Source organism: Asterias rubens, chromosome 7 (genome assembly GCF_902459465.1).
Source record: "Asterias rubens chromosome 7, eAstRub1.3, whole genome shotgun sequence".
Taxonomy (NCBI): Eukaryota; Metazoa; Echinodermata; class Asteroidea; order Forcipulatida; family Asteriidae; genus Asterias; species Asterias rubens.
The window spans coordinates 17592041-17615492 of NC_047068.1; the positions used below are offsets into that span (position 1 = coordinate 17592041).

At 37.2% G+C, this 23452-nt stretch overlaps 2 protein-coding genes across 3 annotated transcripts in view; both read right to left on the bottom strand.

Moving 5' to 3' along the window:
- Window positions 1-8922, bottom strand: part of LOC117292854 — a 31605-nt gene extending 22683 nt beyond the window's left edge. Inside the window, exons 1-6 of the mRNA XM_033775024.1 lie at window positions 8712-8922; window positions 6864-7134; window positions 3096-3163; window positions 1435-1563; window positions 753-881; window positions 247-372 (exon numbers count right to left, since the gene is read on the bottom strand). Of these exons, the coding sequence (XP_033630915.1) occupies window positions 247-372; window positions 753-881; window positions 1435-1563; window positions 3096-3163; window positions 6864-7134; window positions 8712-8922 (934 nt within the window). The remainder of the gene's footprint in view (window positions 1-246; window positions 373-752; window positions 882-1434; window positions 1564-3095; window positions 3164-6863; window positions 7135-8711) is intronic.
- Window positions 8923-10142: 1220 nt separating this feature from the next.
- LOC117292206 (adhesion G-protein coupled receptor G6-like) lies at window positions 10143-21505 on the bottom strand. Of its 2 annotated transcripts, XM_033774170.1 has the most exons (14): window positions 21488-21505; window positions 20760-21054; window positions 20040-20280; window positions 19241-19302; window positions 17268-17381; window positions 16478-16584; window positions 15585-15728; window positions 15066-15429; window positions 14307-14488; window positions 13410-13577; window positions 12662-12771; window positions 12080-12339; window positions 11380-11461; window positions 10143-11176 (listed from the first exon to the last, which is right to left on the bottom strand). In XM_033774170.1, the coding sequence occupies exons 2-14, from the start codon at window positions 20920-20922 to the stop codon at window positions 10717-10719; spliced, it is 2457 nt and encodes an 818-aa protein (XP_033630061.1). In that variant the 5' UTR covers window positions 20923-21054; window positions 21488-21505; the 3' UTR covers window positions 10143-10716. The 2 variants fall into 2 exon arrangements, with proteins under 2 accessions (XP_033630061.1, XP_033630060.1); XM_033774169.1 differs by lacking the exon at window positions 21488-21505 and having other exon boundaries at window positions 20760-21127.
- Window positions 21506-23452: the final 1947 nt, after the last annotated feature.

Here is a 23452-nt window from a genome sequence, read left to right on the forward strand (position 1 = left end):
GACTGTTGAATGAGGTGCATTGTGGGATATATATGGATCAAATTTGGATACCAGCTGAACCACAATGCACCTAATTCCAAGCTTTACGCGCGCGCCCCGGTATTTGCGAAAAGGTCTATTGACTTAACCACCAGAATATGACTTCAATGTGCTTGTGCTCACCCATGACACACAAAGTTTATGGTGAATCTGTTTGCTACAGTGAGGGTATTGAAAAGAAACTTTATAGAGCAATTGTCAACTTACAAATTTCGCAGTTTGTACCAGTAAATGGAACCTGACACTGGCAACTGTACGATGTTCCGAAACTCAAACATAATCCCTGGTTCTCACAGGGATAGGAGTCACAGATGACGGGCACCTCATCGCTAACTGTTAATATTGAAACAAATTATTCAAACTTTCATCAACGATGCTATTGATTCACGAGTAAACAAACTGTACGCTGGGGTAGAAGGGTACCTGTATACTTAATGAAAAAAAAAAAAAAACGCTTGTCTAACTTAGGATGGGTTCAATACGTCCTAACATCTATGGATTTGGAACTTAACTCGTCCTAAGTGCCAAGATTAATCCTAAATAAGGAAGAGTTGAGTGAATTCGACGGCAGAGGTTGCTGGTTCAGATACCACACAAGTAAATTATTCTTTGTTCAATCCCAATACATTTCACATTAACGCAGTCAGTTTCCCTTGTGGCCTATTATACTTGATTTTTCAAATAGAAACTTAATGGAGCAATTGAGAACTTACCATTTTCACAGTGTGTTCCAGTGAATTGAGCCTGACACTGGCAAATGTAAGACGTTAGATCTCCTGATCTAAAACATCTTCCCTCGTTCAAACAAGGACTACTCTGACAGACACTCACAGTATCGCTTACTGTTATTTGGAAAACAAAAACAAAAACATACACCTTATGTTTTTAACTCATGTGGTTATAATAGTATCTTTGTCATTAAGGCAACCATGTATATGTACAACACTCACTTTACATGTATACCCGTTAATAGCGTACTGCAAAAAATTTACATGTTTTGGTGAGCCAAACGTAACCAAATACATATTGCTCCATTTAAAAAAAAAAAAATTTTTGACCATTCACCTGACGTCATCATCAGAATAATCTTGGATGTCAACGGTCAATGTCAACGTGTGTTATTCAGTGAAGTTAGCATTTTAAACGAAAAAACCTATTGACCACCATTTTGGCATCAGTCGCTGCGTGTGACGCGCGTGCAAGGGGTCAATAGAATACAAGTATCATCTTGCTCAATTAGACACAAGTGTCATGACTTGGTCTTGAACCCACACCCTGATGACTTAATCACCAGAATTTCAATTCAATGTGTTGATCAGTCCTCTTAAGCCACATGACATGTTTGCTACAATGAGGGTATTGAAAAGAAACTTAACACAGCAATTGTCAACTTACAAATTTCGCAGTTTGTACCAGTAAATGAAGCTTGACACCGGCAACTGTACGATGTTAGAGATACCGATGTTAAACATGTTCCCGCGTTCAAACAAGGATTACTCTCACAGACACTCACATTACCGCTAGCTGTTATTTGGAGAAAAAATAAATAAAAAACTCACATTGAGCTACATGTATTGCTTGGTGCTTGGAAAAGGCACACGAGTAATGTTGTTTTTTTTGTACTAATTTCCTCTGCTTGCCAGACGTATTTCTGGATCTAGCCAAATAGTTGAATAGCTACTGTAAAAACATTGTAATCGTCCAGATTTTAATAAGCTGTTCCCCCCAAAACAGCTATTGTAATCGTCCAGATCTTTATTTTACTTTTTATTATTATTCTTCCTTTTCCTATTGACTTAACACTTGACTTTTCTTAGTGTCAAATGTCCCTCTTAGAATTTTAAGAACTAGACAATGAATATGCCGTATTAAAGCTTTATGATGTCCTGACTTAAATTTTAGACATAATTAGTGTATACATGACTTGTTTTTGCATTCCTCTATACAATCCCTTTAAGACAACTCTGTGTAGGAGTGGGCTTATAGGCACATGTGAACTCGGACTTGACTTGACATGCATTCAAGTAGCCTCCGCAATGCTACCCAGGTTCAGTCATATTAATAATAATAATAATAATGAGAACTTATAAGCGCACAAATCCATCAAAGTGCTCATGGCGCTAAATACAAAGAATAATATTTACATGTACAAAAACCAAAATTGAAACGTAAGCCTAAGCTAAGAAGAAATCCAGAACATGTTGAAGAGAAATACAATACAAATGCACTATCAAAGAAAACATCGAAGGGTAGAAATCAAACCATTTTCTCAAATACTTGGTTGAAAAGATGTGTCTTAAGGTTTTTCTTAAGGTGTGTTAAAGAAACAGATGATTTTACTAGTGCTGGCAATTTGTTCCATAGGCGTGGGGCAGCATGTGAGAACCAACAACCAAGAGACAAAGAGCTAAATGAACGAATACAAACCTACTTTGAGTTGTGTGGGTCAGTGGAAATGTCAACAGTCAACTCAGCATTGTTTGCTTTTCATGAAAAAATTAAGAAGAAGAAATTTCTTTTCCTATAATAGTAAGGACTGAAGTTTAAATGGTGTGAGATGACTTACGTGTGTCACAAATCTGTCCGGTCCATTCTAGTGGACATTGGCAGACATAGGAAGTGTCCTGAGTAATACATGAGGCTCCGTTCAAACAAGGATTAGATGAACATTTATCATCAGGTGTTTGACATGTATCTCCTGTCCATCCTCCTATGCAACTGCAAACATATCCAAATGGACCAGGCGACTCAAAACACACTTAATTATCATGGTTCATTTTATTTCACAGTCGTAATTTTCCCTTGCTCCAAACAACTGAATTATGTATGAAGTATAGTAAAACAAATATAACATGGTTTATTTTGGGTGACTAGTCGATATTAGCTCCCTTCGGTACTGGAAATTGACAAACTAGTTCCTGAGGCGGTCGACTGGTCTCCCTCATCAAATTCATGACACCAGGGCTACATAACATTATCTCTTGCCTCAACCTAGTCCCTTTGTCAATATTTAAAATGTTACACATTTCATTTTGTTCTTTTCTAATTCTACTTACTATTGCCGAGTGTGACTGACTTCTGCAGATTAACCCAATATGTGGTAAAGTTGTAGACCACTGAAGCTCTGCATAATAAAAATATAAGATACAGAATTAGTCTTCACTAACTCAGCCTGCTGTAGCTAGTGCTAGCTCAATTAATACCACTCCTAGAACTATGAGCTGTTCGTTCCGCTATCGTCTCATGTATTTATTTTTTTTTTATTTGTCATTATTTGTTTTTATTTGTCATTATAGATAATGACAAATTGCGAAAAAAAAGGAGTATTTTTCGAAATTTGTGATTGTCATTATCGGTCGGGCTACTCCTAGAACTATTTCGGTTTCGTCCGGCTATCTAGGAGTACGGTCGGGCTACCTCCATGGTCGGACTCGTATACTAGTCATAGAGACTGACCGATCGATAACAACAAATTTCTGGGTCTAGCCTGGTGGTACTTTGTATATATGTGCATACCAATCAACATTAAAGGTTTATAGAAAGTGTTTGTAACCGTCTGTTATAAAATTCATATATGGTTAGAAAGATGTTTTAAAAGTAGAATACAATGATCCACACATGGTTTTCCTTTTATTTTGCGAACTAACACGGTCAGCCATTTATGGGAGTCAATTCAAGGAGTACTCAAAGAATTGACTCCCATAAATGGCCACCGACCATGTTTGTCGACGAGGTAAAAGGAAAAGCGTGCGATTTCAAGGCATGTTTACAACTCCACCGATCCAAGGCAACGTGTTCCTTTAATGACACCATGGAGGAATATTCCTCCATGATGACACTAACTCCTAGTTAGAATGCTAGAGTAGAATTATGACTGAGGTTACAGTACACCGGTGACAATCAAATCTGACACCCCCTTTCCTTTCCTTTTTTATTTCGATCAGATCATCATTATTGTTGACTTGTCATTTTTTATGTCAATTCATTTCAATCAATCACTTAAGTTAGTGTAGTGTAGTGGATCCAAGTTAGTTACTAACTTAGTTAGATGTTACTATGGTTACTGTTATTACTGCAGTGTTAGATAGAACTTAGAAGTAGGCCTTACTCAATCAACAACCCCCCCCCCAAAAAAAAAAAGAAAAAAAAACTACAAGACAAAACACAAAACAAATGAAATATTATTAATATTAGGCTATTAGTATTAATATATATATATCAATTATTGTGTTTTTTGAGTCGACTCTTACTGAGGGAAAGTTTGCTGACTGATTGGAGCCTTTTCCCCTTGCATCCTCCGCTTACCAGTTTTCACGCTATTATGCCTTTTTCTTTGAATTGGGAAAAAAAGAATGATGCCATATATCAACCGATGCCCTAATTACCTTCTTTTGTTAATATGAAGTATGCAAACATAGATTAAAACTTGATGGACATTGAAATGTTCACACTACACACCGATCTTCGATGACTTCAACTGGCCCCTTTTGTTTTGAGTTTTTCCTGTTTTCACGGCAAAAAGAAAGCATGGTTTCCCGGTGAAACCATACATGGAAGAAACATCTACAGTGACTACAAGTGTTCTTTGAGACTCTGTGTATGACTTTATAGCCAGCAGTTGTCTTCGTTTTATTCAAAATATTTTTTAATGAAATTTTAAAATTACCATGGTAATTTGCAAAAAATAACAAAATAAATAATTTAATAAAAAGTGTGAATAATCATTGGCTTTCAAATCTGATTTTTATTAATTTTTTTCCTCTTTTTTTTTGCTCTTAAAATTTATAATAAAGTGATAAACAAACAGTGATAATTGAATCAACAAGCTGATCGTTTAAATTTTTTATATTAAAATAATAATATTGATCGGAGGGTTAAGAAAAAAATCTCCAAAAATATTAGAAAATGATATAAGGCACATGGCTTCTTTAAGCCTCTGTATTTTTTTCCAGAATGCTCAGCAAAATATTCAGTCACATGATTTGATCATCATGAATTGTGTATTGAAAATGAAATAGTGTTTGATGAAACTTTTTCGGTGGGCAAATATTTTTATATGGCCTCAAGATTATGACAAATTTTTATACCTTGTAGAAATGCCTAAAATACCAAACGTTTTGCATTCACAAGTGCAAATATCCAGTGGAGCCTTACGTGTTTCTAAGTTTTGGTCAAGGGAGAGGAGACTCTTTGCTTGGCAAATAAAACCACAAATTTGTTATCTATCTAGCTAGGGACTGTTAAACATCGCGCACAGAGAGGTAAAAGATTTGCCACGATTTTAGGGACACCTCGAAAACAGGACCTCCTACGATATCAAGTACTCAAATTATTTCATTATGGACAGAAAGTAAGTTGTATTTTGAAAGAAAAGTGTCATCTTACCAGCAACAGAGCATGGAGGTAGAAATAGAGCTAGCGAGCTGGCACGAACGCCTAACTGCAGTTTGTAAACATTAAAAACATGTGTTCTAAACCTACGGCTATTTACAATTAAAAATAATAATGCTAGCGAGCGAGCGGCGATAGCGCGGGGGTGGTTCATACAGCTTTAGCAAACAAGATACATGAAACAGTCATAGATTGGTGAGTATAGGATTCTCTCATGGTGGCGCTATTTAACGTTTCGGTGGGTGAGAGGAAGGAAATGTACAATAGAACCTTTATGCACAAACAATCGATTTTCAATAAAAAAATAATCCTTTCATATACTATTTTTTAGTACAAGGAACCCGAGTGTGCACGTCTAGTAATAGTAGAGTCTTCAAGTGCTTGGGACATCCGGGTAAGACGTTTGAGTTGTGCTTCCCGCCCATTGATGTTCCCGTCCCAGTGCGATTCCCCATATATCCTTCCACCAAAAACATAAATCCAAGCTTAGTTCAAAAACATTCTTATTGTCACTAGATAAGTCGTTTGTAATTTGTTTAGTAACCAATTTCATTATTTGTATTGAATAAACATTATTTTTTGTTTACTGTTTGTCCTTTTTCTCCTTGTTAAGTCATCGGCGTAGTAAATTGTTAACGGGTTTTGTTTGGCTATCGTTTGAACATTATTGGTCTTTCCCAATTCCGAAAAGAAAAGGAAACTAACGCCGTCTTTTCACTGACGGATTTTGTGACGAGCATGTACAAGGAAGAAGGAATACTTACTTCGTGGAAGTCAAGTGAATGCACCCCCCCCCCCTTGGCTTTTACGCCCGCCCGTCTTAGTTATTACTTTGGATGTCCAAAACAAGTTGGGGTAGCGAATCTTGTGACCTCTTCCTGTGTCTTGCAGTTTAAGGCAACGCACATTAATGAGGCAACGTCCTTTTGTAAACGGTACATGTGTGTAGTCATTTAGGCACTTGTTCTAAACACCAAGTTTGTTGTCAATTCTATCGTGTAACTTATTACAAAAGGTACTGCTAATGCTTATAAAGACTGAAAGCATGTAGAAGGCGCTGTTGATATAGGACCTTTTTATATATATATATTTTTTTAATTAAAAGGGTGGGACCGAATACCAAGTACTTTAAAAGTATCGAAAGGTTAAACCCAGTGGAAATCAATCCCTTCACATCTTGGCCTCAGAGGTCTAGGCCTACTTTTCTTTAGAATTAATTCAAACTGTAGTTGGGCCATTTTTGGCAATAAGTCAATAATGTTAATTGTCCACTTCCACCGTTTGTAGGCCTACTCGTGATAGTACAAAAATGGTGATAGCTGCTGATCTTATTCTGGTAAAAAGCAACATTTTTGTTTGTGCTTAGCTTCTTCTTATTATTTTGTATTTATAAGCAGCCATGTGCAGCTCTTAATGAACGTGGGTATACTCACACGAAATCAACGGTCTCTGGATTTGATTGGACTAACTTGGGAGCGGTCCAAGTGAAGTAGTCTGGCGGTCGATACTTAGCTGTGTTGTCGATATGGGTGATCGTTGCTTCTATGTAGTCTGTATCAGGACAAAGCAAGTGCCTCCAAAAGATAACATCTGTTGGCGGTACTTGCCAAGATCCGAACGGTGTACCGTCATCACTTCGACGAGCCTGGAGAATGAACCCCCGGAAAAAAACATATCGAGGATCCTCTGTGACCAGCAGACGAACTAGGAAAAACAAAAAAATAACTATAGACATAACCATCAGATCATTCCGGCTTCTTAAACTACCAAGTGTGTTAGTATTTGAAACACCTGGAGGATTATACTATGTGTCACGGCTCCTATAGCCCTGGTTGAACTCCTTCGTTGCCACTGACATAAACAATATGCAAGTAGACCCCCCCCCCCTATGTAATACGTGCGTATAGACAAGGGCATAAGAATTAGAATTTCCGAGAACAATAACCTTCTGTACTTATCTGTACTTATTTCCCCCATGTAATTTCACAGTACTTTATCTTAAAGTCACCTGGAAATAGATTTTTTTTTCTTTCAAACATAAGAGGATATGCTCACGAACAATAAAACATTTTTTTTTAGTAATTGTTTGTTACGATTTATATGTTTAAAATATATATAAAGTTGTTTGGGGGGCTGACTCCGACTACCCCTTTTGTGACGTCAATCGAGGCAGACTGCCTGCAATGCGTATAGTAAACATACGTGCAAAGTACATGTACGTCCAAGTCGTGAGTTGGTACATTCCAAAAAGTTCTGCGTTCAGCAGCAATAGGCCTACACCCGGTCGGCATTGCCGGAAAAACATATTTTTTTTTTGAAACGTACAAACTCACGATTTGGTCCGTACATGTACTTTGCAATTGTGTTTACTCTACGCATTACAGGCAAAGTCTGCCTCGATTGACGTCACGAACAGCGCCCTCTCGGGTCGGGGTCTACTCTTAAAATTGTAAATAACATAAGAACTGATTTTTTAAAACCTTAGTTAACTGTTAACTGTTTGTTCACATTCCACTCATCAAAACACATATAATATTAGTGACAAAAGCTTTATTTTGAAAAATACCACTTCCAGGTGTCTCAAATGAGTTATATTGTTGAGCTAGACTTTTTCAAGGGGGTTGGCCTACCCTTTGCAAATAGCTTTGCCCTCCAAAAAATGATATTCAAGGTCAGAGAGTTAATAATTTATAGAGGAACTTAACAATTGAAGATTCAATCAAACTGTTGACCACATTCTGAACGAAGCTTGCAATAACGGTTTGTGCCAATGGATCGAGTGCTCCTTTCATTCCGTGACTACTTGGGCTGCTCTTTTAATGCACTTTGTCATAAATAATATTTTTGCGACCACTTGGTTTGACAATGTGCGGACGGTACAGCTCTTTAACGCCAGTCACCTCACTCCGTGACCACAGTTTTGTAAATCATTATTAATGTGGTACCTTACCTTAATATTAGTTTGGTCATGATACACAGTTTTGCAAAATCAACAATGTTGTATACCATATCTTGATTCATGAGAAAACTTAAATCGGGATTCATGAGAGATTTTCCATACACAGTTTTATGCAAGTCATTTTTGATGACGTACCTCAATGACGTAGGCTTCTAATAACTAGAACACTACGAGAAGATTCGACTCGAAGCGACGTATCAATTTTTTTATCGTGTTCAAGATCCTTTTAAAGATAGTCTTTGCAATGTTGTTAAAAGAACGCATACAATGCTACTTTTAAAAGAAAACTATCATGCATAATAATAACACTATTAATTCCAACCTCTAACTGTTCCCCCAGGAGTGTAAGTGTCACCGTCGGTATCTAGTTGGTAAGGGATGGTTTCGCTCGACTGCGGGGCGGTGCCACGGTGCTGTGGCATCAACGTAGAGCAAGCCTCAATCGGTGCTCCATCCGGGTGACTAGTCCCTTCTTGTGGTACCGTCAGAATAAGCAAAAGCAAGATGGTAGAAATCTTAACATTGCACTCCATTATGGTGTTTTGATGAAGCTAAACTTAATGATTGTGTTCAACGACTGACAGCAGAAAATCAACAAAACATCCCAATTCTTCTAAACCGACGTTGTATCTGGTTTTACACGTTCCGTCTTTGTAGCGGCTGCTGGCATGGTTCAATGCTTCCATTTATACATTCAGTATAAGCTAATGTTAAAGGTGTGGTTAAGTACCAAGGTCAAAATCAAGCAACCGTGCCCTTGAATGGCAAAGCTTCTCTGAAGGGCAAAGTTTTTATTAAATAACCGTTTGATTGGTTTATTTATAATGATAATAATGCAAATAAACTAACATATAAACATTTGAATTCAAAATGGTCGCCTTTTTTTCTTGCAATACCGTTGAAATCCGGAGCGATAATAATGTCCGTGAAGGAAGAATAACTCATACTATAGGAATACACAATCTGAGTAATAACGCTTCTCAGATTCAAATTCTGGGGCATAAAAGTGGATATAATTATAATAACAACCAATTCTTATATAGCGCAGTTCACAATAACCGTATCAATGCGCTTTACATTATTGGCCTATTTTTACATTAAGCATCTTCCAAGTGCAATTTTTCTCAAAATGCTTTATTCTGTCGAAATCTGCTGTAACCTTCAAACCAAACTATACACTATGTGGTTTTTATTGCTTTAGTTTATAGTTTTTTTATTTACCTTTGAGAGTGAGGCAAGTGTGGGAACGCATTGTTAATGCCTCAAGCGGATTTTTTTATCGATGAATAGAACCGCGATTCCTATATTTCTGTCTGATTTGTAGGTCGTGGCTAAACACAACAAAGCTGCCAGTGCCGGGGAAAGACGGGGAATTCCCAATGTAAAAATTTCAATAGATCAGTAGGTGAGTTTGCCACGGAAGTATTGTTATGGTAAGTGGTTTGCAGGAATGCAGTGGGAACAAAGAAACTGACACAAAAGATACCTGACAAGTTCAACTAACCCAGCGAAAAAGCAAACACGATCACACAATCATTGCTTTTGGGATATAGTTTCTAAGAACACATACCAGGGCCTATTTCAGACCGAGGCTTAAAAAATGTATTTACATTATTGTAAGAAGAAATGTTGAGTATTGAAACTGGAAAGACAAACCATGCTTAAAATTAAGCTGCACCTTTACTATTTTCTAAAACATTTTTATCGACTAATAAACAATTTTAAGTAATGATTTTGTTTGTATTTTTTTTTGTATTATACAATTATGGTGTTAAAGGCACTGGACACTATTGGTTGTATGATTGTTTTAGCAACGGAGAGCTGTTGAAGGGACCAGTTGAACATCTTGAAGTTTACTCAACCTATTCTAATTCGACATTAGCATAATACTGTGACGTTATACTAAACATCTTACAGACACTAGCGTAAAACTACAAGGTGCTCTAAAGTGCACCAAAACTAGTTGTTTACTCCATTACAAAATTTAAAATTCGATGCAGTGTTGTACAATGTGTCACCTTTGACTATTCACTCGACAAAGCTTCATGAAAAAATCGTTTCCAAAAAATAATTTATGTGGTCTATAACGTAAACCAATGTCGACTATAATTGATTATATTTTATAACTTTCTAATTGTATATTGTTTGTTTCTATCATTGCCGATTTTTGTTTCATACCTTGTTGTTTTTTTGCTGTTTATCTATATTTTAAATGGTTCTCTCTATTTACGACCTACGTAAATGTCATTCAGCTTTGCTTAGTTTTGTTATACAGTATGCAATTTCTAAACTATATGGAATGTTCATTGTAATCATTCGAAAGAGAGTTAAAGTCCAGTAGAATTGGTATGTCCACTATTGGTTTGTCCGTCCCTTGATGTAGGATGACTGCCTTCAGAATGAGCCCTCTTTGTCATTGAGCAACAAATAAATGTATTCATACATTCTCTAGCACTCTTGCGAAACAGAACAAATAACACAAACACTGCTAAGCCTATGAGAGAGTTCAGAATCGCAAAGATGTACTGGAAAGTCGCTGTGAATATATCAAAGGCCAGGAAACCAAAGATCCATGTTCCACCGAGGAGAATACCGATGGGGATCATAGAGCGAGCCTGACGGAGGACGAGCTCTGCTCGTGTCTCTTGACGAGTCAGGCTGCTGTCGACGCGCTGGCAAACTAACCGACGGAACACTAGAATGTAGATGAAGATATTGAAGAGGAGAAGTGCTCCAACTGGCAGCAATACACCAAAGTAGATTGGATTCCCAGGAGAAAGAAAACAACTAAAAGAGATATAATAAAAATCATCTTTGATGTTAAATAGGCTTATTCTCGAGAAGTGTCTTGCTATGTACTCTACTGCCGCGGAGTTGATTTTGGATTTTGTGAGACTACTTAATGCTAGAGTCAGACTTGGCATTTGCAACACCATCATTTCCATTGGGAACTATAAAATAAAATATTTCTTAGATCGAAAGCAACTTACTATTTGTCACGCGGAACATTCACTTGTCCAGCAATACCATAAGGTACAGCCATTGTGACGGACACAATAACCGCAGGAATACCTGAGTGACAAAAACAGAGAAACGAGGCCTTCAATTGATATAAACAATGCAAACGTTAAAGTGTAAGTGTGATAAATATTTGAAAAGCAAACAGAAAAATTAATTAGATAATGTCATTTTCGAAAACATTCACCAACTCTGAAAGGAACGTTACAGAATTGGTAGGAAACAAAAATCGTGAAGATCACAGATCTACCTAAACTTATACGGTGTAATTTTGATGATAGTAGAAAACATCCCCTGAAATATTTCTGTCTGAAATTTCATATTTGATGAGAAATAAATGAACTAATTTCGCGTTATGAGTTTATTGCTCACTGAGCGTTTTATTCATTTGTTTTGGCATCGATGCAATGCAAAATTTGTAATAGGTTTTTCACTATTCTCTCGTAACCCAGGAGCCGATCGATCTCTTCTACAGGTCGAACTTCTACAGGTTCGTCAATGGTGGATTACATAAAGTGCTTACACTGCCAGCAACTGTTTTCAAAACCAATTCTGTAATGTTCGACGATGTAAGAAGTCGCTAGGTTACATCAGTTTAATCAATCTTTAGCCGTGTCGTAATATGTTTTTGTGCAATGATAGAATGAATTAAAGTTTCCCATTTAATCTTACCCCAGCAAAAGAGCATCATTCGCAACAGATAACCATTGGTCATACTCCTGCGGGTCAGCACAAGAAGGTAGAAGCAAACAATGGCCTCGGCCGATGACCAACAGACAGATGAGAGAAAGAAGTAGTGGATGAGAGCAGCGAAGATGATGCAAGCCACTCGTGGTTGAATCAGCTCAATGCCACCAAGGAAGACTCCATAGAGCAAGATGAGAGACACACACAAATTCAACAAAGTCTTCCGGGGTGTATGTGACATGTCTCTTAAATTAAGAAAGAAGGAATGTTGTTGTTTAAAATACTTTGTTTCGAGTCAATGTCATCATGCTACCACCATCTTGGTCGTGTACCCTGTATCCAAGAAGAGAGCTGTGTGCCAATAATCATTGTACACAAAAATAACATGTCCCTTATCCTCGGTTTGGTTTGATTGTTAACGATTTATTATGTCATGCAAGTTTTATGCTAAAGGCTTCAAAGCCTTCCCAAAAGTTTGCCATGTCATGTATACTGACCTAGGATTTGTTTTGTACTCTATTGTTCATCGGTGTTATTAATAACAGTTCATTGATTGTCAAAACTTACTCTGTAATCACTGTAACTATGATGGTAAGAACGAGAGCTGCAATGGAGATACCACATCCAATCTTACTCAATATATCAAGCACTGGATCCATTATGTTACCTCCATGACTCTAAAAGTAAAATAAAACAGTGAGATAAATTTATTGGGTTGTGTTGCCATGGCAAAATCACATTATTTAAAGCAGTGGACAATATTGGTAATTACTCAAAATAATTATTGGCATTAAACCTTACTTGGAAACGAGTAATGGGGAGAGGTTGATGGTATAAAACATTGTGAGAAACAGCTCCCTCTGAAGTGACCTGTTTTGGAGAAAGAAGTAATTTTCCACGAATTTGATTTCGAGACCTCATATTTAGAACTTGGTTTTTTTTCTTTCATGGTTATCTCGCAACTCCGACGACCGATCGAGCTCAAATTTTCACAGGTTTGTTATTTTATGCATATGTTGATATACACCAAGTGAGAAGACTGCTCTTTGACAATTACCAATAGTGTACACTGTCTTTAAAAGTGAAAAGACTCTCAAAGTGCTTAAATACCAAAAGCTCTTGTACTTTTTACTAAGTAAAGTAAGTCTTTGTTGCCATTTTAATTATGGGAGTGATTACCAAACGTACACCTTCCCTTTAAGCTGTTGATGTTGAATTATAAACGAGTAAACAATGACAGCTCGCGAGCAATTCGAATCAACTTTAGTGAAATAACTCAAGTCTACTCCTGGATCTTGAAAAGAAGAATACGTACAATCAAAATAGCAAAGTTTGTCAGATGATTGCAGTGGCAGACTGTAGCTTCACTCGTTCCATTGTCTTCAGTCAGACTACAGCCCTCTGTCGACCAATTCCCAGCAGAGTTATCAACAGCCAAAGTAGGATCCCAAAAGACACAGACAGCTTGCCCTTGAAGTGTTTTCTGAAAAACAACAACTCAAATTCAACATTTTTTGTGCTATCGGCCAGATAGGTGCGCCACAGCACCTTGTAAAACATTACATGGTGCTATCAGAATTAGGTCTCTTGATTCAAACATAGTCCCACATCTTGCAGGAAATACCGTTATGTTACAGGGCCAGGAGCGTCACTGAGTGACGAACATGTGACAAGAAGCCACACTTAGTTAATTAATTAGAACTTTTAAAGTAAATAATGCAAACTATGGGGTGTTTATATTTATCGTGAGAAAATATGGACAATGTTTGCGTCACTTGTAGGTTTGTCAATTCCTTAGCGTTTTTATGATCTGTGTCGTCACATCCTATTAATTTTCTCAACAATGACAGAACGTCTTTGTGATAAATAAGTCGTCATCATGTGTGTCCTTGCCACTTTCGTGCAAATATTGTGCTTTTTGCTCTTTTGATATTCACCCACATTGTACAGTTTATGAGTACCACTGTTAACCACCTGAATTATCGACCTTTTATCTTTCTATGCAACCTTTTTGAAAAATAAATCTGAAACTTCACATGAAGTGATCGCTATTACAAAATATAATAATTGCTAAATGTATGGAATTAGGTTTCGCTTCGATAACCATTGTTTATCTGTATAATTTGAACTTGGGACGCCTACACTTCATTTTCATTGAATTCAATTGTTTTTCTTCAGTTCCTGTATGGAACTACTGGCCATGGCAACTTACATTTAGCGGTCTAAATGAGGTAACCACAGAGGGTGCCAGATTCGTCACTTGTTTGTCTTTTCCACCAATACTTCCTGATATGACGAGGCTGTTTAATTTGAGATTCGAGTCATTTAGCTGGAACAGAATGGTGTTTGCATACACGACGAAGAATGCCGACACAGACTTATTTGATGAATCACCTGCAAATATATTGGATCACCTCTATTTAAAGTCATTTTAGCTCTTAACAAGAAGGGGATGGGTGGTTTAAGGATTGGGTTTGGGTTCTGGGTGTCACCCGTTGTAACCGAGCAGTTGTTTCTTATTTCCAAGAGCAGTTATTTTGATTTTCAAGAGCGACTATTTTCAACTGCTCTCGAAGTGAAAAATATCTGGTCTTGGAAATAAAAATGACTGCTCCTCAAAATAGAATTAAACAACTGCTTTTGAAAACTGCTCTTTAAAAGGTGTACATTAAATAATTTTGCATTTCTAAGTTTCTTGTGTAGGCCTACATTGTACGTTGCATATGCGACTGGTTTGGTTTGTTTGTTTATTTTTGAACAGCACCCCATCTGTCAAAATTCGTTAGGGGAAAGTATTAAACTGAACAAAATTTGTGAAAATCGGGCAATGCAACTTACAAACTATCACTCAAATAAAATATCCCCCCCCCCCAAAAAAAAGGGGTGGGCTTGCGAAGCAAGCTGTTTTCTGACCTAATGTTTGGTGTCGTTAAAAATGCATACTTTGTAGCAAACATGAGGTTGATCATACCTTGCAATAAGGCTGTTTGATTATGTTGTATCAAAATAGATGCTTCAGCCTCATCAACAAAACTCTCAGGAATACTCTGCCCGTATCCTATGAACAATTCCTCTTCATTGTTCACTAATGTATCATCTACCGGTGTGTCAGCATCTTCAGCAATAGAGGCAAAACCCAGACTGTTAGTCAGACTCACTGATGGTAAAACCTCTACTGCTAGATTATCCATGGATATACTGATGCCATCTCTGGCAAACGATAGCTGAGATTCGAATGCCTCAAGAATCGTGGCTGAAGACGATCGGTTGGAGGAAAAACTTTCATCCGGGACATTCAAGACGTTGTTTACGGAGTTGATGACGTTTTCGGTTACCTGGAAGCAGATTAAACAAGAAATCTGATGTCATTAAATCCACACATTTTGCAAATTATAACCAACCCACAAGGGACACATTGTAAATCTACAAACCCTTGCCCAGAGGCAAACATTAATAAGGACTTCTACTAGTTCACTTTACATCTACGTACCTGTGTAGAGGGTGACTCTATTTCCGCGATGTTCTCCAGGATAAGTGCCACAAAAGCGATTCCTTCGCCATTAATTCCGGAATGACTCGTCACATTAGCCAGAGCTTCAGAAACCTGCTCGACGTTTTCGTCGTCGATGGGAACCTTCAAATAAAAACGTGCGATGGGAAATTTGGGTTTGATTTATAATTTATACCTTGGTGATGGTTGTGATAATAGCCCCAGCCGATTTGCTACCTTCCGCCCATCAGGTAGTATAGTTAAAAAGCAGAACAGTTATTTCAACTATAGAAGTCTCTCGAATTCTGAAAATCTACTCCGCGGTAGTATAGAACATGTAGCAAGACAGTTTTTTAAGAACAAAATCTATCTGGCAACCAAATATATATCAGCACACAACTTCCTTCATAACTTTTCTTTTGAGTTCACAAGTAGATGTCAACTTAAGGCTCCATCAGCAAGTGACAGGTCGAAAAGACTCATCAATTGCATACTCACGAAAATAAGACTTGCCAAATAAATTATGTACTTCAGAGAGAAAATTGCCAAATAAAGGCTATACTTTAAAATAATAAGCATTTAAAATATATACTTTAAGAAAAATTGCTCAATATGTACTTCAAAAAAGCTACAAACTCGCAGAACTTGTTAAAAACAAAAACAAAACAAACTCGCCAAATAGGGGCTTACTTATAGAGTTGTAAATACATACTTTAAAAAAAAACCCAAAACAAAACAAAACAAGCCTCGCATAAATACACACTTTCATAACAGAAGACTCACCAAACCCTTAAAAAAAAAACTAAATGCAGAGGCCTACCTCTAAACAAAACTAGACTCTCACAATTATACACTTTCTAAAAACAAGATTCGTATGATGAAGCTATACCTACTTGTGACAACTCTTGGAGCAAGTCATTTGTACTACAACTCATATCTTCAATGATGCAAACTTTGCCATTTTGTTGAGAGCTCACATTCATGTGACACATACATATATCTATGGACAAGAGTCAGAACATCATTCATGTTTAGTGCTGAGTACAAAATGAAATAAACGCAGTCTTTAAAAAAAATGTTTATGTGTCAAAAATGAGTACACCTTTGAATATTGTATATTTTTTTCTTTTGTGGTTTTTGATAACTAGGAGTTCTTATTAATAGTTGTAACCTAATAGTTATAACCTAAACGGAGTCTTTAATGATATTGATGTGTCAAAAATGAACATATCTTTGAATATTATATATTTTGTTTGTGGTTTGTGATATGAGCTCTTATTAAGAAAACATATTGTTATAACCTGAATTGCAAAAAAAATATAAAAATAAATAAACACTAGCACAATATTTTAAGCTCTATCAATGGGCAATGTCGTCAGGATCAAAGAAGGTCCATGGCTGTGCATTAGACTGGTAACGAGTTCATGTTTTCAAAACCTACTTTGTTCATAACGGCAAAAACAAATTTGAGTAAGGCGCAAGACTTTCACAGTCTATTACGCACAAATGGGTTACAATCAAACTAACGGCACATTTAAAAAACGGTCCAATAAGCTCCGCCCCCACAATGTTTGACCAATCACAGCTTCGGTAATAGACGTCACCTAGTGGTATTCTTATATTGTGATAAAACAAGTGAGTAGTGGGCGGGGCTTGATGGATCGGTGTGTCATTATTTTTTACCCAGTTCACAGTTGTCGCCCGTATAACCTGTCGGACAACTGCAATAATAACTTCTCAAAGAGACGTCACTTTGGTAGCACACTCCGCCATTTTGACATGGTGAAAAAGCACAGGCTGGTAATATTATAGGAGTAAAAAAAACAAAATAAAACGATGATCAGAAAATGAGAAAGCATTGATTTGTATTGTACTGTATCTTTGAGTGTTGTTAAACTACCGGTGTGGCAGGATATTCTGTCCCTTATAAATGGCAAACTGTGCACAAACTTCTTCTGATAGTGCCCTCTTTTGAATCAACCTCGTGACTGCAAGCAGCCTAATGTTAATTTCCTATTGGGGGACTAAATCTCCAGCGGACTGAATTCACTAGGCCACCCAACACCCAGTAAAGCATAACAACGGTTACTATAGGTTTTCTCGGTCAAATTAAGAAAATGAGCAGACAATTTCATTTTGAGGCGTTCGAATTAAAGCTGTTTTGCCTCTCTAGTTGTTATTGCGTTTCAAATTCAGAATTCGGCCATTCAATTTCGTTTTGAGTCGAATCAAATTCCTTTAGCACTCTGTTCAATTTAGCGTATCGTCATTGTTTTTCTGTGACACACACGCCTCAAGAAGCGTCTGTGAATTTGAATGCTGCTTTGATGAATTGTTAAATTGAATGATTAGTTTGTTAAATCGAATGACGCAACATTACATTTGACTTATCATAAAACGAAATCGAATGACCCTTTTTAGTATAGGTTTTCTCGGTCAAATTCGGCAAATGAGCAGCCAATTTCATTTTCATGCGTTCGAATTAAAGCTGTTTTGCCTCTCCAGTTGTTACTGCGTTTCAAATTCAGAATTCGGCCATTCAATTTCGTTTTGAGTCGAGTCAAATTCCTTTAGCACTATGTTCAATTTAGTGTATCGTCATTCTTTTTCGAGACACACACGCCTCAAGAAGCGACTGCGAATTTGAACGCTGCTTTGATGAATTGTTAAATTGAATGATTATTTTGTTAAATCGAATGACGCAACATTACATTTGACTAATAATAAAACGAAATCGAATGACCCTTTTCAGTAGCATTCGATTTCGCGCGAAATAGAATAGCTTGATGGTTAAATTGGCTGCTCTTTTTCCGAAATTGGCCGAGAAAACCTATACTAGCAGAATGGACAATAAGATTCACAACATTTTCTACAGAAATCACACAGTGTTATAATTTATGACGATTTTATCCATCCCAGCTTCCTTGGGTTATCATGAACTTCCCCTCTGAAACGTTCTGGAATTAGAGTCTTAAGAACAAAGATTATGCAAAAAGTATCGATTTCCTGATCCAAATTAAAGGCACTGGACACATTTGGTTGTAGTTGCCAAGTATTCTGACCTGGTGTATCAAACATAATTATGCAAGAAACATGTGAAATTTTTGGCTGAATTGGTCATCGAATTATTGCAAGAGAAGTGACAGAAAAACTCCCTTGGTGCATTACCTTGTGTGCTTTCCGATGCATTAAAAAAGGCTTCAGTTGAAGTCTTTTATTGTTTGTGTGAAATTACCTCTTTCTCAAAAACCGTTACTTCAGAGGGAGCCGTTTCTCACAATGCTTTCCAAGTTATTTGTTTTTAAATTGTTATGCTAACATATATTTTGAGTAATTACCAATAGTGCCTAAATGAGACCCTCGTGGCCTGAGTGTTACGTATTTTGATTGTTGTTACATAATTGATGACCCCAGCAACTTCTAAGGTTTTCATGTCTGAAATTGTATTTTAAATGTTATAAGGTTGCACGCTAGAAACCAAGTGGGTGAGTTAATTTTTATGGTTGGCAAATGGATAACGAAGGCAAGTTGTTGAGGTTCTGTACTTATTGTAAAGCTTGCGTAATATTCAACCAATGGCAAGTGATTTGTACTTTCAGGAAAATTCAATCTTTAAAAGATTTAGAAAATACTGTAATGTTAAATACTTGACTCACCACGTCTTGATACTGAAGAGGAAGATGCAAGGTATAACAATTGGTCTTTGAGCATTACCGCACTGGAAACCAAACGATGATAAAAAAAATCATAATACAGTAAATAAATATGATTTTGTTTGCATTTAACATGTAGGACTGTTCTTTTTAAAGTAAATTGCCTTCAATCCCACACGTCAACGACCTCCGGGATTTGTCTAATATCCCCCTTGCATACGGTGTGTTCGATTAGCTTCCCCGGCCAGGTCGACCACCGGTGCGTTTCGAACAGCTTTGACGTCATTTGCGGGGCTCACCGTGGTCAGCCCCACGGTGCCCTTAATTGAGGAGTGGGCATGGGTAACTTACTCTCTAATGTAAATGAGTGAAAAACAACACTCTTTACATTTCGAGTTGTCCCTTATGTCTCTTTAAAACGAGTGGCGGTTATTTCACTCTTTTAGAGGGGTTTCACTCTAGGACAGAGTGAAAAATCACTCAAAAAAATGCAAACTTAAATCTTAAAGAGTGGAAGACCACTCGAAAAATATTATGCAAGGGGTCTGTTATAAACGCATACTTTACAAAGCTATCTATAAACAAACAAACGAACGAACGAACGAACGAACGAACGAACGAACAAACAAACAAACAAACAAACAAACAAACAACCAAACAAACAAATAAACAAACAAACAAACAAACAAACAAACAAACAAACAACCAAACAGTAACTCCACGCACAGAAAAAAACGTTTGCCAGTTTTCATAACTCCGAGTACATAACAAATCAATAGAGTCTATTTTAAATAGCCCTTACCTAATGGAAACTGTTTGATTTTCAGGGACGTTTGCAATGAACGAAACGGAAAAACTTAGAACTGAGCGGGATGCCCTCGCAAGCAAAGTATCTCCGCTTGATTGGCACTCAACTGCAGAGAATGATTGGGCTACTTGCCAGTCCACCCAGTCAAAACTTGAGTTCCCTCCGGTTTCATTCGATAAAGACCCTTGAACGGCATGCACTGAAAACAACGCACCGTCCGTACTCACGACACTAACTGCAAACAAAAAGGGCGAAACATCCTCATCATCAAAATCTGTGTTCCAATACACGTTTAACTGTTTACAATGTTTAAAGAGTTAAAAAGTATCATGGTACTAATTTATTATTATTATTACTGTTTATTCGGCTTTTTCACACAAAGTACAATAACAATAATTATTTGCAAATAAAAGTTTAGCTACAGGAAAAAAACATGTTGTACAGAACTAGGCATAATATCAACTAAAGCACTGGTCCTGAATGAAGATGACTGACAGAAAGTTTTGGTTTAACTTCTCTTCCTCTGTGCTGTACACGGATACGAAAAAGGCCTCTACATTTGCACTACATCACCTTTGTTCATATTAAATCATTTATGAAAATTACATGAGCGTCATAATAATTTTGAGCAATTTAATTGTCCGAATGACGTACATTTTTTGATAAAAGTTTAATAATATATTGGTTGAATGTACAATAATCAAATTAAGCCACCTGTGACGATATCACCTGGGATGAAATATGGGTCCACCGTCCACCGAAAGAGTCCTTCACCGAGAGGAAGCTGGCCGGTAAAGTACACGCATTCATTTGGCACCGACGACACGAAAGTGACAACTAGTCTTATGGTCATCACGACGAAGATAAAACTCTTCATATTGACCGTGAATTTGGGCCTCAACAATCACACACACCCAGTCTCGGGTCAGGGAAAATGAAAATAGGTAGACAGAGAAGAAGATGGATAGATGACGTCAGGCTTTAGCAGGAACAACATGGACCAGAACTCCTACAAATGGAAATGAATCGGGAGAATGTATGCAGCACACTGCAAACAGTCATGTTTGATAGCTTCGGTCTACCTTGGCATGCGTCGTATAGGGCCTGTACCCAAATAGTTTAGCCAAGCATAAAACTGCACTTTATTTTATAATAATACAACCCATACAATAATCAAGCATTCATCCCTCACTATTGCTTGCTTATTTTATATTATTTGCTTAGCCTTGACGGAGTACCCTTGTTGACAATGAAAACTGCGCCAGGGGTCCATTTGTTTCATCACTCCACAAAAGAGCTTCATGCATAGTCCATAAAAGTGTATAGTGAAAAAAAAGATTAGAAACTCACAATTACTTCCCCCCCCCCCCCAACAAGCATACATGGGAAAAACATAGAAAAGCTGGAATTTGGGCATTCGCTGATAAAACTGGTTTCCCTACCTTTATGCAATCCTTGCTGGTTGATCACTGCTACTGTGCTGGGTGACAAGGGTCACCCCTGGCTGCTAGGTCTCTGACATGTCTCAGTTGAAACACAGCTTGTTAGTGCTGTTATGTGTCTTCACTAAACACCAAAGAGGAAAAAGAAATAATTTAAACTCAGAAAATGTTCATCTTTTATTTGTCGATACAAATAGTTTTCTTTTGGGACGATGGTTTGAATGACAGAGTTGATCACTGATATTAATGTGCAAGTTGTTTATCGGTACGTCTCTTCATTTTCCATACTCCGATAAACCACTTTTTGCAAGGGACCCTATGTGATGTATGGATTTATAAAATAAAAATATTAATTTTCAACTTTAAGACACTTTAACAACTTCGCTTCAAATAACACAAACTGTATAAAAGGCACACAACTCTTACACAACACAGGAGAGGACTTGAAGCAAACAAGGGCCAAAACAAGTAATGTCTGCCTAGTGTTTGCTATGTATCGACATCTTTGAGTACAATCATGTAGGCCCCACACAAGCGTGCAAGTACTTTAATAATATTTTACTGTCTTTAAACTGTATTTTTTCAATTTAAAACCCAAGAAAAGGGTTGAAATATTTGCTATGTAGCAATCGGGATAAACTTTGTATGTTGGCACCTCGGCTGCACAACCAAGAAATGAATGACATGTCTGCCAAAAGAGGGCCCAATATTAAGTGCCCGTTTTATGGACAAAATTAATTCCCTGTTACATCCTGCCAGGCCACTTTCTCATTCGTTTTGAAATGAATTAGTATTTATTTAACTCAAATGAGCAGCTACAAATGAGATATTTGTTTCGGTAAAAATATATTTTTTCCTAAAGAAGGTTGAAGCTTACTGAAAACCCCTTTCCTTGCTCCGCCCGTGAAGAATATCCTCCATAATTATAGTGCAAAACACGCCCACAACTCGCCCCTGCACGAACACAAAACCATGTATGAAAAATAATAACAAAATATTCGGTACGACACATTTAAAACATTTCTAAAACGGTCAGGTTTTTGTTTCAAAAACACGTGTACGAGCTCAGCTTCGCCTCGCCTATCTTCTTTAACAGTGAAGCCTGAAGTTCGCTCCGCTTTTCATTTATATAGATTTTTAAAAGCATAAATTCACTCAAGGAAGCCTTCTCGGGATGCTATTAGTTCTAGTCTACTCACCCTGATCATCTTACGGCGGTTTTGTCGACTGAATTTGCTATGAAATGTGGAAATACTACCGGGGAAGGAGATGGTTTGTGAGAGAACATGGAGTCCTTCAAAGCATGCGAGTTCTGGGGCCAATTTCATAGAGCTGCTTAAGCAAAAAAATTGCTTTAGCACGAAAATAGCTCGCTTATTTTACACATGTTACTGGCCAAAATTTCATGCCATATACATTGCTTATGACTAGTTTTTAGCTGTTGTTTACTTAGCATAACAATTGAGTGGAGTCTTGGCCGGTAATCTCATTTTACTTAGCAATGAATTTTTTGCTTAAGCAGCTCTATGAAATTGGGCCCTGGTGAGAGGGTGCGCTCTTCGTGCGCGCGCGGTGCACCCTGCGCCACCTTCAGGCCCCAAACTGTTATTATTCTTAATGAATAAGAAGTAGCTAGGCTTGGGTCTCCAAAAATAATATAAGTTAAAGAAAACTCACATGAGATTCTTTTTCTGCTAAAAGGCAACGCATATCTTTTATTTACACAACAATACAATGGAATATCATTCACTTTACACGTTTTTGCAAAATTATTTGAAATCGTCTGTCAACTCATTTACATAGCCCCTATCCAAATGTAATAACTTTTAGTTCCATACCTGGCGCCAATTTGTATTAAGTATGTATAAGCAGAGAAACATTGTGTTGAGCAAAAACAGCGCCGCGAAAATTCATAAAGCTACTATTGATGCGACTTATGTTGCTGTCTGACAGAAGGACTTTTTT